The sequence below is a fragment of the Podarcis cretensis genome, assembly GCF_951804945.1.
Source record: "Podarcis cretensis genome assembly, chromosome: 4".
Classification (NCBI taxonomy): domain Eukaryota; kingdom Metazoa; phylum Chordata; class Lepidosauria; order Squamata; family Lacertidae; genus Podarcis; species Podarcis cretensis.
In genome coordinates, this window is record NC_137173.1 from 56,331,473 (window position 1) to 56,349,291 (window position 17,819).

The 17,819-nt window shown below is 41.5% G+C and overlaps 1 protein-coding gene across 1 annotated transcript in view; it reads right to left on the bottom strand.

Moving 5' to 3' along the window:
• Positions 1 to 17,819, bottom strand: part of DSCAM (DS cell adhesion molecule) — a 331,349-nt gene that overhangs the window by 39,760 nt on the left and 273,770 nt on the right. Inside the window, exons 22-28 of the mRNA XM_079974881.1 lie at positions 13,975 to 14,092; positions 12,718 to 12,881; positions 11,927 to 12,025; positions 9,686 to 9,874; positions 7,511 to 7,801; positions 4,588 to 4,764; positions 2,216 to 2,246 (exon numbers count right to left, since the gene is read on the bottom strand). Coding sequence (XP_079831007.1) covers positions 2,216 to 2,246; positions 4,588 to 4,764; positions 7,511 to 7,801; positions 9,686 to 9,874; positions 11,927 to 12,025; positions 12,718 to 12,881; positions 13,975 to 14,092 — 1,069 coding nt within the window. The remainder of the gene's footprint in view (positions 1 to 2,215; positions 2,247 to 4,587; positions 4,765 to 7,510; positions 7,802 to 9,685; positions 9,875 to 11,926; positions 12,026 to 12,717; positions 12,882 to 13,974; positions 14,093 to 17,819) is intronic.

Genomic DNA, 17,819 nt, shown 5'->3' on the forward strand with positions numbered 1-17,819 from the left:
AATACTTTAGTCTCCTATCGCTATCAGTGGGGTGTTCAAATAAATGTTTTTCATTAGTTCTCCCATGTGTACATACAATATATTAGTCTAATGCTGAAGCTTAGAAAAACAGGAGCAACGGGAGAAAATAAGCCTTTCCCCTTGTGATTCTCTTGAAAAATACAATCATAAACTCTTATTTCTCCCTTCCTTCCATTTCTTAAAGACAAGCCTAAAAACCCCTTTGTTCAATCAGAGGAAAGGTGGGTTTTATGGCATTGTATTCTTACCATAAATTGGCATTGACAAATATTAACCAACAGAGAAAGTGGACATTTAAGAAGTGGTTATTTATTTACACTTTTATATGGATTGCAGTAATTGCTTCTGGTTTGCTATTTCCCTTCAACACACTTTGCTTTTTGTTCTGTTGACACTGCAATAATAAAATTTTAAGAAAGCAATCCAACCACTGTTCCTCTACTAATTCCCAGCATTGGGGGACAGAGATAAGAAACAATTAGTATATTATCACCAAAGCTATTATATTCTCATTTTAAAATGTGTGCACTAGAAAATTAGCATTGGAATGAGTTATGAAGCTAAGAATTTTACACACACACACCTCTATATCAGAGGTGCAAAGTAACCAACAGAATTGCTTTAGATCTGTAGCACTTGGAAGCAGTCTGATCTGTACCCCCAATGAACAAAAAAAGAGAAGGTACTGTTATTTTTAATTATTTGTTGAGAAAAAAGAACTGGAAAAAGTAGGCCACCCCAATAGTCTAGCTCTGCTGCTTATGTGCTGCTCTCACAGCCAGAACTCTAAGAATGACAACCCACATAATAAAGAAAAGCAACGATGTTAATTTGCTTCAACATCCCAGTGCTGCTTGAAACTATTGTCTTTTTCTATTGATGTGAGTTCATCTATCAATCTTGACTCTCCCCTATGCCTTGTGTGCTGCATGCCTTTTTCTCGAATAGAGCACCACACAACAGTTTATCTATTTGTCCATTCTTTGTCTTACTACAGGGGTAAGGAAATCCTTCTCAGCCCAAGAGCAGAATCAAGAACTGGCCCACCCTCCCATGGGCCATTTTTGATAGGTGGGAGAGACTGCCAATTTTTCAATCACCTGACAACAGGTGAGAACTTCAAAGAGGTTTGCTGTCAGTATCAATTGGCTGACTGGTGCTGACAGACCTTTTGAAGTCCGTTTTCATGTGCAGTCTAGATCCAAACCACTGCAAAGGAAAAAATGTTCATTTGCAGGCACAGTTTGAGTCCAAGCCATGTCTGCAAATGGACAACTTCAAAGGGTCTCACCATCAGCAACAGTCAGTTGATTGGCACCGATAGTGAGCTCCTTGGTAAATGGATTGTTAGAGCCAATCAGCTGATTGGTGCTGACAGCATGCATTCAAAGAGGTGCAGCTCTCAGTGAACCCTGCTTGCCAAGGAAGGATCAGGAGTGCTTTTTAAGCTCCTGCTTGTTCCTTTGCAGCTGTGTCTTTATCTGTCCCATATGCAAGGCTCCATATGATGTCATGTGTGAGCCTAGTGGGCCTGCTTTTGGGGGAAAGGCTTTACAGGAACCTTGTCTGGCCTAATTAGCCCGGAGGCTCCCCACTGATATCTTATTAAAAACAACAACAAAGAGAAATATTTAAAAAGATTTGCAAACCTGTTAGATGGATTTCAGGGGAAGAGGGGTACAGGTAAGATGTCACAGGCTTTAGGCAATCAACACTGTTCCTAATATAGCTGGCTTCTAGTGCAAATATGCAGAGCTATTCCTTCCTATCCTACGTTGTGGAAAGCCCTCTCATCTGAGATGCACTTTCACTGACCTTGATTTTTATTTGTTTTCTATGATTGGATTAGTGATGGTAACTATTATGTTGCTTTATTTATTGGATTAAACTGCATAAAATCCACCATGGAATTGCTTGGAGAAGAGCAGACTATAAATACATATACCAAACAAACAAAGAAATACCATACATGGTACTTTGAATCCATGCTCTTCAACAGAACTAAACTAACCACATATCTCCTCCAGCACCACACAGACTATAACTTGGAAAACTTCATTGAAAATTACTTAGAATATTTAAATGGGATGTTTCCTTAACACATGCTATGCATTTTGGAAAGGTCCCAGTCCTGATCTCAGGTTGATATTCCAGTATCACAACCAAACTGACAAACTGTACACATTATTCTTACCTCATAAGCATTTCAGCCAGACTCTTTGCATCTAGGGAAAAACGGGAAAACTATTAACACTGCATAAATAGCTCATTAGTACTGCATGTTTGTTCAATTAACCCATTTTTAAGCATTGTTGTCTATTTAATATTATTTTTCCTGGTGATGGGGGACTGGATGTGGAAGAAGAAACTGAAACTTAATCCAGTTAAAATGGTAATACTGTTGGCTGATCGAGAGTTTCAATATACAGCCTTGATTGGATGGGGTTGCACTTCCCCTGAAGTCAAAGGTTTTCAGTTTGGGTCTGCACCTCACTCTTTCATTTCTTCTGGATGACCACGTGGTCACATGATTACCAGCTTCAGCAAGATGTCATGCCCTTTACTGGCAAAGACTGACTTGGCCATGCCCACTCAATGCTGTAGAACCTCTAGATTCTATTGTAATATGCTTTATGTGGAGCTGGCCTGGAAAACCATATTGAGCCTTCAAATAGTAAAAAAATCATCAGCGTTTTAGTCTGGGGCCAACCAGACAAAGTGTATTATTCTAGTTCTGTATGGTTTCTGATGGTTATCTATTAATTTCCAGACTCAATTGAAGGTACTGGTTCTTACCTTAAAGCAGGGGTGTGAAACCTGCAGTCCTCCAGTTGCACTTGGACTCCAACTCCCATCTTCTCTAGCCAGCATGACCAATGGTTGTAGTCAAAGACATCAGGAGGACCACAAGCCCCCCACCTCTGCCTAAAAGTCCTCAACAATTTGGGGGCTGAGTACTTTATGAACCAACTTCTCCCGTGAACTCTGATCAACTTCTTAGGTCCCTCTCCAAATTCCTTTCTCCTGACTGAAGCTTGGTGGATGAATACATTGAGTGGGGTCTTTTCAGTTCTGGAGCTTATATTATTATTCTTAAGTATTATTGTTACCACTACCGACACCACTACTACTTGCCAAGGAATATTTTTAATAAAGAGAAACAGGAAATAATTTGGAACAAATAAATAATGAGTGCATATTAGAAAATATATAATGCAACTTATTCAGAATTTGCGATCAATCTTATAGCAACATAGTAGCATGCTTGTGACAAAAAAATCTGATATGAAAACAAACAATATATATCCTGAAAATGGCTACTGTCACACATCAGTTGCTAAATTTGCTTCATCTTTCTACTAATTTATCATGTTTGTAAAAATTAGATACTTTCTGAAGCATGCAGCATGCAATTTATCTGAACCCCCCCACCCCCGTATTTGAAAATTTTCTGTTCGTTAACCATTTCCTCCTGGGATTACTTCCTGATATCCTTAACAAGTTAGCAAATGAGAGATGTCAGTGTCCCCCAAAAACAAAAACCATTGTCCAAATTAATATAACAGCAGCATAAAGGTGGTTGTTTCAACATCACTGCTTTTGTTGTCTTTGAAACTTAAGAAACAACAGTTGGAGACAGAGTGGGAATTATGTACAACTGCATTATTGATAGGTAGTACCTCATTCTTATGACGAAAACAAACAAACAAGATCTCCAATAGTAAAATATCTGATATTGCAATGAAAACAAAATTCACCAATCTCTAAACTTCAAAAAATACCTGCCCATTATTTTTCTCTTTGTAAACATAAAGGACATACTGCTGTGTGCTCTAGGCTCTCTTTTGCGGATCATTGTGCTGAAACATGCAGATGTTTAGGGCAGAGTTGGCAGGGCACACAACTTAAAGGGCATGGGTACACAGCACAGTCCTAGTCACACATTCAGAAAAGTGTGAGCACGTTAACTGAAAAGGGATTTGGGGTTACAAGACAAGGAGAGTTCAATCTCCATTGAAACAAGTATGTACCGCAGTGCAGCAAATCAATGTGTTGATGCTTATTTTAACCAGGTAAACTGGGTACTACAGGGTGCTTCTTACATTACAGAAATGGTCTGAACATTGCTCTGCATGACTACTCAAGTGGTGGCCAACCTGTGGCCATTCAGAAGTTGTTGGACTCCATTTCTCACCAGCCCCAGCTAGCATGACCGAGAATCAGTGATGTTGGGATCTGGAGTCCTAGAACAACTGGAGGACCACAGGCTAGCCATCCCTGTTCTGTCCTGCTCCCCTGACAAAACTGGGGGCTCACACCATATGGCAAATATTCACATTGTATACACTTCACTGAAATGCAATCTTCTTCTCAATAATGTTACCATAGTGCAGTTAGATGGAGCTGCATAGAAGCAGCAGTGATACTGCTGCTGTAACATACAAAATGGACCCTGCTTGTTACAAGCTTCTGACATCTCCTTAATCTATATAAACAATCTCAGCTAGACATTCTCGGTGAGGTGACCAAAATACATGTAAACAAGTAATGGGTGTCCATTCTTACCTCTGAGTCTCTTCAGTCTCTGTTCCCTCCTCCTCCTTCTCACAACCAGCAGAAGCACAAAAAGCAGCAAGACCCCAACCAAGATACAGGAAATGGTCACCAGCATCTTTAGCCCTTCATTGGTTGCCAGACCTTCCTCACTTTGGACAACTGATTTAATGAGTGGAGGGATTGTACCTGGAAACAGTGTCATGACATTAGATGCCTATCAATGAAGAGAAAAGGTTGGTTTTTAAGTGACTACGGTGTACAGAAGCTCACCTGTAAGAGGTTTGATTAATTAGGAAAGCTTCATCACACTAACTTTTTATGGGCTATTTTAAGGCACACCTGTCAACTCTACCACTTCTAGTGAAGAGGCAAACTAAGAAATGTTAATTGCCTTGAAATAATGTTGCTCTTCTTTATAAGTTCTCTTCCAACAGATGTAAAGTGAAAAATGTGCACCCTTCAATCAAACCAATTAAATTTCATGCCAGAGGACAATTCTTGGCTTGTAATGCTCAGCTCTTCTCTCTGATGAGAGCATGGCAAGCTCCTGAGATTTATATTCCTGGGCCAGGAAATGTGAGTTTCAGTGATATTACTAAGTTCCACCCTTCCCTGGAGTTACCAAGGCAAGAATAAAAAGGGATGAAAAATGGCAATTGAGAAGTTGCTCAAGAACCTGACACTCTGTTATGAAGGCTTCTGGATATGCTTAGAACCTGCATTACCAATGAGAACTCTGGGAAGTGTAGTGGTTGTTTTTGTATTAGTTCCTCCTGCTTCATTGAACAAGGGGAGTACAGTTCCCAGAGTTCCCACTGGGAATGCTGATTCTGACAAAGCATGGCTTTTCAAGCACTTCCAGCCACCATTTCCATCCCATCCCCAATGACAATTTCGAAGTGCAGGAAAGGAGTAGAGGGCTGACACCAGGCCACTATCAGCTGAATCAAACATCTAAAGGTGATTGTAATGTTGGACTGTCTGAAATGGCTTGACAAATTTCCAGTTCAGAAGGCCCCCTGCTTTCTCAAAATTCATTGCCACCACTAGTTAAGAGAACGAAGCCTATCAGCTTGTGTCAAAACACCTTGCAAAAAGGCTCCTCTGCTGGTTAATAACAAAAGAGCCTTGGAAAACCTGAATCTCTTTGCACACCATCTTATTCTTTTCAAGGTAGATAATCTAAATTTGAACTGTCCCCTGTTTCATATTTAGTCTTGCAAGCAGAACGTTCAACACATTTGAACTAAACAAGTGTTGTCAAGATCAGAAATTGTAAATTGAATGTAATAATATGGTTTATTCCTATGTTATTATATAAAGTCTGTAGTAGCAATATATAATGAGGTGTTTAGAACATTATAATACGACTAATTTTGGGGCAGAACCCTTTCTTCTGTGACTGCTGCTGGTAATGTTGACGGAATAATCTCTCCTCCATTCCTTCTCTCTCTCTCCCTGTCCCAGAGATAGAGAGATAGAGAGAGAGATTATTGCTGCATACCAGTCTTTATGTAGGAGAGGAAGTTGGCACGTGTGCCCATTCCCTTACTGGATCCAGCCCTACCTCTCCTCATAAGGGCTCCAGTTATCAGGTTATTCCTGCTCCTGGGTTCCTAGGAGGAGAGCAAGAACTGGATCATTTCAGGGGATACAAGTACATCTCCACTCCTACAAAATGGCTAATGATATCTGCAACACAATTCCAGAGTACATAGTTTGAAAACTGTGCTCTTTAAAAAAGAACATCAGCCCTAAAACTCTGGTGACTGAATATCATACTAAGAGATCTCAGTTATTTGTTGGGCATATAACATACACAACCTGTTTCCCTAGATCTGGGATAATATTTCTCTCTCTCTCTCTCTCTCTCTCTCTCTCTCACACACACACACACACACACACACACAATAAACAAAAAATTAGACATCTAATAATTTTCATGGGGGAGAGAGAGCTCCCCCTGAACTGTTTGCAAGAAGAGATGGTAACATTAAAGTGTTCACTCTCTCATACAACTCAACATACCTTCCTTTTCCTTATGAGTGAAATTACGGGCAAACATTTCACTATATTGTGGAATAAATTGTGATAAAGTTGACAGGGGCCACATAGCATTGCTTTGGGGACCAAAGTTAGTACCAGCTTCTCCAAGCCCTGCCTTGAGTTTAAATTCCCCAGGGAGGCTTCCTTGGTGCCTTTGTTACATATCTTTAGGTGACAGGCAAATACATTCCTCCTCTCTCAGGCCTTTGGCTAATTAAATAATCCATGGCATTTTAAACTGGTGTGTGTGTGTGTGTTATTGTTTTCATTAGTTACTATAGTATGTATTTTTGTGTTTATATAGTAAACGGCTCTGTGATCCTCATATGAAGGGTGTATTAAAAAAATAAAATATTCTAGTACAATACAAATAATTTCTCTTACATCTTAGGGGATCTGGAGGAAAGCACTTACTTGGATTTTGGGGTATCAAAAGAAGTGCTGGATCCAGTTCCTAAGACTGACAATCCTTGGTGCCAGAACGAATATTTATGGTGGTTTAAGGGTGAGGAGGAACCCAGTCAGGGCATTCGTTAATGTGAATTGCTCAGATTTGTTTTGCTGGCACAGTGGGAGACATGGATTGAATGGGAAGCCTTCTCCTTCTACACTGGAACATTGTGCCAAATCAAGCTGTAATTTCACTGGAAAGCACAGCTATCAGAGAAGCCTGCCATGAATTTGTACAGCTCCTTGTGATCCCCCCTCCCCTCCACGTGACAAGAGGCAGATGGAATTTCAGACTGTAAACACCTTTACTCTTTTATCCTCTAGCTGCTACAGATGCCATATTGCAGCACACAAAATTAAATGGCTCTTAGATTATGTGAAATTAAATTATTTATGATCATTCTTCATTAGGCAGCAATTAAATGAATGCACTTACTCCCATCGTAGTTGAGTGTTGCAAATTTGGCCTGCTTCTCTGCACAGCCGGCACTGTTACAGACCCTCATCTGTAGCTCATACCAGGTTGCCTCCTGAAGATCGTACACGATGTATGATTTGGTAAGAGAGGTTCTCTGGGCTGTTGTCCACACTGTGGTGCCAAAGGGCCTGTATTCCAGAGTAAAGGAAGTGATTGGGCAACCGCCATCATTCCAGCCAATAAGGTTCAACCTTACTCGAGTGGTGTTAATACTGGCAAAGAGTTCTTGCTCCTTTGAAAACTGTGGCTCTGCAAGAAAATACACATGCAAATAGAAAGAGTTATAATAAATGGATAGCAAAACAGAGATTTTCACATTTTTCAGATGGGAGACGAACATTTAACTTGCAAGATGCAAACATTATTTTCTTTTTTTAATCCTTATATAGCAATTAAAAAGTCAGCTATCTGTACTTCTTCCTTTTCTGTCAATATTTCTCCTTTTACAGGTCACCACAGATTTCATGGTGCAGAGATGTGCTGGGATGGGAATGATGAGGTCGTTGATAACATCCAAGAGGCACTGTTTGCCTTGTGTCTTTCAGCACTGGCTTCAGTGTGCAACTCCAGAGATGTGCCTCAGCATCCCTTGAAATATTGCAGAAGTTGCCGGAGTGCAAAATTCTACAGCTGTTCACTGAATGCAAATGCTTCACTTAAAAAATTAAGAAAATGGTAACGTCTCTGCTTACGCAATGGTTCTTTGGCTGCAATGCTAATTCACTGTGGGTTGTAATCCAACACTTGAATAATAATGTAAGTGATAATTGGGTCTATGTTAATAAATAATGGCTGTTGTATATTCGTTTCAATCTGTATGTGGGCTTTTAGCAAGGCTATATATTCTGGTCTAACAGGACCATTCTGATTCTTGCATCAGAAGCTTCAAAGTTGCTTGTGTGGTTGATCTGTGTCTTTGAAAACACGGAAGTGTTTCGTGTGCCTTGCTTAGGTAAACAAGGGAATCCTGTTAGAGCAGAGGAGATGACTACAGTTATCTGTAGCCAAGAGCTTTTGCTTATTCTGTTTCTGTTTCTTAAAGATTGACCTTATAGTGACTCTAATCCATGAATGCACTAGGACATCCAGGTTTGCCAAAGTCAGCAGAAAGAGGCCACACAGAGGTATGTGCTTCCATTTCTAAGCAGGAGTAGCTGAGGTGTATGGACAAGGCCTAGTTTATGTGGCACACATACATCAAGTCTGCAGCAGACTACAGCAAGTTGTTCAAGCCAATGACTGATACCTGCACTCTTGATTTCCACCCCCCCCATGAAGTCAATCTTTTCACTGGATTTATGCATGAAAAGAGGCCTGAGGTGGAAGCTCAGAATTGGCCCCAACTGCTGCTCAGCCAAACCCTCTGCTGTCTGAAAGCATCTACCAATCACTTGTTGAGCTACAGGTGACCTGCTGGCTCAGCCATTTACTCCAAATCTAGCATGCACTGCGGTTTCTCCAGGATGAAGCAGTCAGTTTCAGAGTTTGCATCTCTGATGGCTCCATATATCCAAGAGTGCTGCTTTTGAAAGGGAACCAGGAGGATGCGGTTAAGCAAGGATTCCAGTTAGGATCTTCAGTATTCTGCCTGAATTTCTATCTATATGAATTGACCTTAACATTTTAGTTTTGGCCAGCAACAACAAAAAATCAAAAGTTTTGAACAGAACCTAGGGGCCACTGTAGGACTGCTGATATTAGGGTTGTTGGTTTTGTTTCCAAAACTTAGCTTCTTTGTCCACTTCTTCCATACTCAGCATTCTTTTCATATTCACAATCAGAATTAAGAAAGCATTTAGACTATTATACAAAAGTGAAGAAGTTGCATAAAGAGCACTGATTCAAAAATGTCTGGTAACTTTGAGAGCTCTGGAAACTCTCTTCATTTTCCTTTTTTTCTAATATGAACTTTGGGAGCGGGACCCCCAACGTGGCAAAATATCCAACCGTTAAAAGGATGTCAAGACTGAACAAGCAAACTGAAAGTGTCAGACCATAAGAAACTACAAAGCCAATTCCCTTGCATTACTACATAATGTATGACACAGATAAGTGGCTATTGACCTATTTTAGAATCTAAATCATGCAACTATCACTTGTTTTAGAATAAAGACACGCTATGATTTCAAGTACCTTTCCCAAGTGTTTTGGCTTCTATGATTTCACTGATGCGTCCTGGTCCCACTCCATTCTGAGCAGTCAGTGTGAACTTGTACCACGTTCCACACTTCAACGTCTCCAAGCGGTAGGAACGTTCACTGGGACTAATAGGGAAACTGCCCCACTGCTCGCTGTTATCCTCCGAGTACTGCAGTATATAACCTGCCAAAGATGCAAAGATATCAGAATTAGAGTAGATGGTCAAAAGGTGTGAGGAAATAAATGAATCACAGGAAGTTTCTACGTTAGAGTATTAGGGGTCTTCAAATCTATTCTTGACTTGCCCACATGGTAATGTTTCTGGACTGAGACAACCTCCTTTGCAACCAGAGACCAAGAATGCTCCTGATCTCTGGAGCAAAGGGTGGTTATCTTTCTGAAGGCCAGGAAAGGTACAGTGAGGCCAAGATGATAATTTTATTCTAGGTTGGATAGATTGATGCTTCTCTTGTCTTTAATGGATCAGATCCAGACTATGCTAGGCATACTTCAGTCCCACTGAAATAAATGGGACTGAGGTTAGTCATTACTAACTGGTATTGTGTGTTTCAATGGGACAAACAGCCTGATTCCCCAGGCTGAAGGTACACAGGGGCCCACGTGGTGAGCATTGTGACAGTGGTGTCCCCATAGGAAGTAGGCATGCCAGTAATTTGGGCATGTGGCCTACTGCACATAACTCAATGTGCAGGGTGCCACACATCCAAAATAACTGCATCACTGATTTTCCAAGTGATTGTATTGCTCGGAGACATTGCACGGGAGGATGAATTAACTCTATATTAAACTACTGGGAATAGAACAGAGTACATTTTTACAGAGACTACTAGGTTGCCCCCAGGGACCCCTGTTTCTGTCCTTTGGGCAAAAGCAGGTTGCTCTGCGCTGAAGTAAGGATACAGGTAATGCTATTGCAATTTCATAAATGTATGCACCTCTTATCAGAAGAACAGCTGCTAAATTAAGTGTATAATTTTAAGCAAAAGGGGAAGTCATACTGACATACAAAGTCCATTACAGAGATATAGTATGCTAGAATCATTTTAGGCCCACTTAGATAAAAAAAAAAAGAACTAATGGGCAGGCTATATCAAGACTGAGCTGGAGGAGACTCGAGGTTGTTACAACAATCAAAACTTTCCTAATAGTAGCATTTCCTTCCCCCCAAACACCCATCAAATATCTAACTATCTAGAGGAACTAACAGTATTTCCTCTATGGAGGACATTTTTAAAGAACTAAATAATAATAATAATAATAATAATAATAATAATAATAATAATATATTAATTTATACACCATCCATCTGGCTGGATTTCCCCAGCCGCTCTGGGCGGCTTCCAGCAGAATATTAAAATACAATGATTCATCAAATATTAAAAGCTTCCCTAAACAGGGCTGCCTTCAGATGTCTTCTAAAAGTCCGATAGTTGCTTATTTCTATGACATCTCATGGTAGGGCGTTCCACAGGGCGGGCGCCACTACTGACAAGGCCCTCTGCTTGGTTCCCTGTAACTTTGCTTCTTGCAGTGAGGGAACCACCAGAAGGCCCTCGGCGCTGGATCTATGCCTACAGATTCTGTCCTCTGCAATGTAGGAAGGCAGATACAGATAACATAACTTCCCAACAGATTTGCACCTGTAATTTAAAACAGGTGGAGAATGTAATTCACTATGTAATGAAATTTCCCAAAGGACTGCTGAGAAAAATTCTGTCTCATTTAACAACCTACTCTGACCAAGACATTATCCGTTTTCTCTTAGAAGATGCTTACCCATATACAACACCACAAGAATTAGTGCAGAATGGCAGGTTTTGTCTGAGAATTGTAAGCATGTGTTCAGTTCAATTTTAGTTTAAACTGGGCTTTACTCGATTGTGCCATAAATTTTAAATAATCCTATTTTATTTTTCATTTTTCATTATTGTGTTGTCTATTTTTATTTGACTGTTGATATATCGGATATTTTTGGAGTATATTTTAAAGCTGTTGAGGCCAACGTCTAGTGCAACAAATTTAACGACAATCACTTGTACAAAACAGCCTCCTCTCCAATAGTCACTGCTAGACAGGAGGCCTGGATAACCTATCACTGCTTTCTCCTACACAAATCTACCATGGTGACCCACTACTAGGTATCTAGCTAGAATGTGTGAATCACTTCTTTGCAATAAAACATTAGCATTGAAAAATGATCCTGGACACTGTTACCTCGAATAGAGCTGCCACCATTATCTCCAGGGATCCAGGAAAGAGTGATTGAGGAAGATGTGGTTTTGGACACAGTAAGTCTCGGCTGGTCTGGTGGAACTAGACAGAAGTAGTTAACAATTAGTGCATGACTTCAAACTATTCATAAAGACATCTATTGAAGAATTGTTTGGGGCTGGGGATAAAAAAAGCAAATCATATCTGTCAGCGTGTCTGTTAGTTTGACATCTCCAGCTAAGACTAAAAGACAAGTTCTCTTTTTCTTAGATATGTAAATACTATATAATTTTATCTGTCATTTCTTAACCTTAACTTTGACTTTGACTTTCCTATCACTACAATTCCTGAACAATCTCCTTCCAAGAAGCATGGGAAACATATTTCCATCCCCCACCCCCCATTTATTACTTGAGGAAACACTGTACACCACTGTCACAAATCACTAATGGGGCACAGCAACGCAGCAACATTTCTGGTGATGTCAGTGAAATCACCAGAAAACTGACCATCGGTGCTAATGTCAAGTAGCAGCTAAAAGAAATCACTGAAACTTTGTCCCCCTACCCCCTGAGAGGCCTGTTCTCTTGCAGAGTAGGAAACCATGCCACATTGCTACATTTTGTTGCAGGTCCCACTTGTAATAAGCACCAAATTCATAACCTGAGATTAGTCAGGGTGCTAAATTTCATTCTCTGGAGTATCCTCAGTGATGTAAGAGGAATTACTGGAACAATAATCAAAGTGCTGTAATCTCACAAATAGTCACAATTAAAAACAAACAGTTTTCTTACCTTGCACCTGCAAATTCAAAATGATTTCATCTGATCCCCAGTTGTTAGTGGCTACACAGCTGTAATATCCCGAATCCTCTGCTTTCACAGTACGGATGACAAAGCTGCCATTACTAAAGATGCTTCTTCGCCCATCAATCATCACTAGACTGGGTGTCCCGTTACTACCTCACAGGAAACAAAATTCATACATTAAAGAGGTTACAACCAACATTACTCAGGAGTGGCAATTTGTAAAAGCGCAAGAAAAAGCAATTGCCAAGCAAGAATGTCTCCTAGTTCTATAACAGGGTTAGCCAATGGGGTGCCACTCCCATCAGCTCCAGCCTGTGTGCCAAAGGTCAAGGATGACAGAAAATGTAGCCCCCCAACAACTGGGGAGCGTCTCGTTGGCTACTTGTTTTAGAGGCTGATAAAATTCATAAAGGGCATTTGAGTGTTTTCCATGGCAGGACATATATAATGAAGAATATTTTGCAAAATACGCTGGTAACAAACAATGGCTCGCTCCTACAGGAGGCAGTGATGGCAATCCACTTGGATGGCTTTGAAAGAGGATTGGATGAGAGAGAGCTATCAATGGCTACTAGCTACGATAGCTGTGCTCTGCCTCTCCAGCTAGAGGCAGCCGTGCTTCCAAATACCAGTTGCTGGAAACCATGCGCTCTTGTTCTGTTCCCTGGTTTCCCACAGGCCTCTAGTTGGCCACTGTGAGAACAGGATGCTAGACTAGATTGGCCTGATCTGCTGGGCTGTTCTTATGTTCTAACTTCTTCCCACCCACCTCTTTGGGGAAATGAGTCGGGGAGAGAAAGTTCTGACCTTCTCAAGCCACTTAACGGTTTATAGAGGGGAAGAGTGGGAGTTAGGGCTAGGGGCTGCGTGTTGTGAGGTTAGGAACCCCACACACCATAGTTTCAGGAGCAAAGAAAGAAAAAATGACACTCTTTTCATTTTACAATTCCCAGAACAGCACGCAAACTGCTAACCTTCCCCCCCCCTCCGTAAAAAACCCCTATACAGATAAAATGCTCAGGTTTCATGCTAACAGCTCTCTATTGCTAGCACAGTAAAGGAACAGGGTGGGGAAGAGGTGTCTTTTATCCCTTTCCTGTTGCTGAAATTTCATTCCCCCCCCCGAGAAGCCTATTCTTTTACAGAGTAGGAACTCACTGCATTCTGCATCTGTTGCAGGTCCCATTTGCAATCACTCCCCCCTTTCCACCACCACCCTCCTCACACAAAGTTGCTGGTTACCTTTCTTTCATCCATTTGACTGTAGGAGCAGGGTCTCCAACAGCCTTACAAGGCAGGATGATGTCTTTCATCCATGGGGTTGTTACTGTGCCGCTGAAGGTCAGAATTCTGGCTGGAGCTGAGGAGTGAATAAGGAAAAAAAGGATTAAAATGCAGTGGTGTGGCACTATATTCTTCAGAGGTGTGGCCAGGTGTGTGTGTGTGTGTGCACACACGCACCAGGATAAATTTAATATTTAAAGCAAAAGTTAAAATGCTTCTGGCTACAATTATATGAGGCAATTTAACTTCAACCAACATTATCACGCGGCTTAAAGGAACACACAGGAAATACGATCAATGTTGAGATGGCAGGGGAGGGAAGGGACCCTGAAGGTAGCTGGGAATAAAAATCCTATTTAATTCCTGATCCCCTTGTTCTGTACTGGAAGGAATCTGTGAAGATTGCACATGTGCTTATGGTAAGTGGCCTTCAAGTATGGTGCATTTCAGGTGACATCAAAAGTACTCAACTAGCAGCATCCTTGTCCATTCCCTGCTCCCATTTGCCAACATTTCATAGAATCATAGAATTCTAGGACCCTCAATGACCATCTAGTCCAGCCCCTTGCAATGCATTTATCTCTCTGTCCTTCCATGTGCTTTGAAACAGCATAGCAAGAAGGATGAACAGAGATGAAAAGTAACCCATGGGTGGCACTGAACTTAGTTTTAGTCAGAACAAGCCCACTGAAATCCATGGAAGTGACTAATGTCTCGTCCACACTTCCTCTTGTCCCATGCCTAGAAAGCATGGCTCTCATGGGTTTTCCGCTTGCCCTGCTCCTTTCCCGGGGAAAACACACACTTTAGCTTTAAATCAGAATGAATGGCAATCTGTAGAAATCCTGACTATTGTTTGTTCCAATTGAGCACAAACGAGCAGTTTTCTCTGGGCGAAAGAAGAGGGACAAGAGGAAGTGCTGGATAAGCCCTAAGTTAGGTCCATCAATTGCAATAGGCTTACTCTGAGTAAAACTCAGTCAAATACCACCCCATGTCATGTGTCCCTGCTCCCTTCCTCCTCATTTTTCCTGTTTCCAAATCTACTGGGGTTTTTGTTGTTGTCCCTTATAGCACAATAATACAGTATTGACTTTGGATTCCAGACCACCCTATCCACTGTCCTTACCAAATCCATAAATAGCGTAGCTGTCAACTTTTCCCTTTTCTCTTTTAAATTTCTCTTTTAAAAAGGGAAAGGTTGACAGCTATGATAAATAGAAAGGAAGGAAAGGGTGGAGAGGGAAGGGATAGCAGCCATAATTGCTATGCTCCCTCTCCAGAGGCATAACTGAAAAAGTGAGTCGCAAGTGGGCAGAGTGCTGTTGTGCTCATGCCCAGCTTGCAGGCTTCCCACAGGCATCTGGGCCATTGTGAGAACAGGATGCTGGACTAGATGGCCTGATCCAGCTCAGAGGGATGGGGGGAGGGAGCAGTTGGCAGCATCACAACCACAGCCCCATGTGCAGGTCATAATCACATCTACAGTTTATACAAAGAGTTCCAGGAATTTCTTCCAGATTAGGTCACCTTTGTCCAAGGCTTTGTGCCTGCCAAATAAAAACTTCTCTTTGATTCTCAGTTCTAGCATATATATTTATTCTTGCGAGACCTGCTCAGGATTTCCACTCTTGTGATACTATTTTGCTAGCCATTTGCAAATATTTGCAGTGTTTTGGAGCAGAGATTGTCTTGTTATTGGTTTTATTATTATATATGTTGTCTGGGGAATCTTCTTGGCTGAAAAGTGGCATATTTTTCCCCAAATAAACAGATTTTTGTTCATGAAGTATGCACATCTGTGCAAAACTGTGTAAAACTAATGGCCCCAACAACATTTCCTGTTTGGGATATCTGCTCTACTTCTGAAGTTTTCGCTTCTTTGCTCTGTAACAAATCAGTACAAACAACACATTTTTAGTTAACTTCTAACAGGTGGCAATACCAACCAAGTTCATCCTTTGCAATATGTTTTGATTTTTAGATCTGACAGAGGATGGGTAGCTACAGAAAAATGTCAGTATTTCTTTTCTGCAGTGACGGGAAATGTTGCTAAGACAAGGCAGATTTTGACAGTTCACTCAGCCTGCATTTAAGCTCCTTTAATAATACGTGAGCACTAAATGAAAATAAATGAATTGTGAACTGCCAATAAATTTACATGTGAGAATGACATCTGACAAAAGAAGCAGTGATGTTGTGGCACACCAGTAGTGAAACTGAGGCAGCTGTGAGAAAAGCCAGGACACTTTACGCTTCTCTTCCGACCTGAAGGCACAACAAGTATTAAAGCATGTGAGAGAGAATTTCTGCTAGTTGACTGGAAGGGACCAATCCACAGCTCATTAAGCAGCTGACACTGGACATTTGATACAGCCGCTCCCAAGGAGCTTAGCAAAAGCAATGTCTAAATCAGGAAACTTGAGTTTCTCACAAACAAGGACATATTGGTACATCCCTACATAAGCTCTTGAGGAATTAAAATCTTAGCTGAGGGTGAAAACTAGTACTGCCACCTTACATAACTCACAAGTTGCCAAGCATTACACCAAGTTGCTTCTGAATCTAGTGGTTAGCACATATATATGGGTTAGGTAGGAGAGAGCTTAATAATGAGCCCCAGTTCAGGTGAGACACAAAGCCAAGACCTCCAGATGTTGCTGAATTGCAATTCCCATCATCCCTGGCCATTGGCCATGCTTGTTGGGGGCTGATGGGAGTTGTAGTTCAGCAACCTCTGAAGAGCCAGAGGTTCCCCATGCATAGGCTAAGCCAGACCTTTGCTTAGCTTGGTGCAGCAACAAAAAAGATCCAGAAGGAGCAAAGCAGCTTCCCAGGTGTCTAAGACTTGTTTAAAACAAAAACTGAGCTCACTAGTGTGCAGGCAACAGCTGGAGTTGCTTATTCAATTATTCAACAGGAAGTACCCTAAGGAAGAACTCTGTTCCAACCATTTCTCCCTGCCTTGGACATCTGAATGCCTCCTTCCTTCCTTTATCCAAACACTGTCTGTAACTGAAGAAAGAATCCACCTGAACAGCAGCAGCAGCAGCAGCAACAAAAGATCTAAATTCAAAGCTAAGTCTTCAGATGCTTGGTGAACATCTGCAACTTTTCCTATAGATCATGTGAATATTTGAATAGCCTGGACCTGTTGTATTCAGATTTCAGTGTTACTACACTCAAGGCATGTTTGCACTCCCTCTTGTGTCTGTTGAGCAACACAAGCTGTTTAATGTGCATTGGAGGGGATGTCCCATAGGAATTCTATGGAAGCCTGTCCTCCTTTCCCCCAACCAGCCCTGAGCTGAGCCTGCTGGCACTCTGCTAGACCCAACATAAAGTGCCATCTGGGGCTCACATATGGGCATTTGATAGTCTGCCACTGTCAATGCCTCCTGGGTGGAACCTACACCTGGAAACTCACGAGGTGCAGAAGGGCCTCTTGCTATTGACATTGCCAAGGTGTGCTGCAGTGAATCCAGCACATTGATCAAGTGCCAGGGTGAAGGAAGAACGCCCAAATATCTACACATCTGTTCACATGCAGCTCTGTGTGCATAGGAGAGGATGGCCCATCCTTTAAAAAACCTTCCTTTATTCCATCCATTAATGTAATTAAGATGCTTTATATGCGCTCCCGTCGTTCGGTCCCAGCGCCTGCCAACCTAGCAGTTCGAAAGCACCCCCGGGTGCAAGAAGATAAATAGGGACCGCTTACAAGCGGGAAGGTAAACGGCGTTTCCGTGTGTGGCTCTGGCTCTGGCTTTGGCTCTGGCCAGAGCAGCGATGTCACGCTGGCC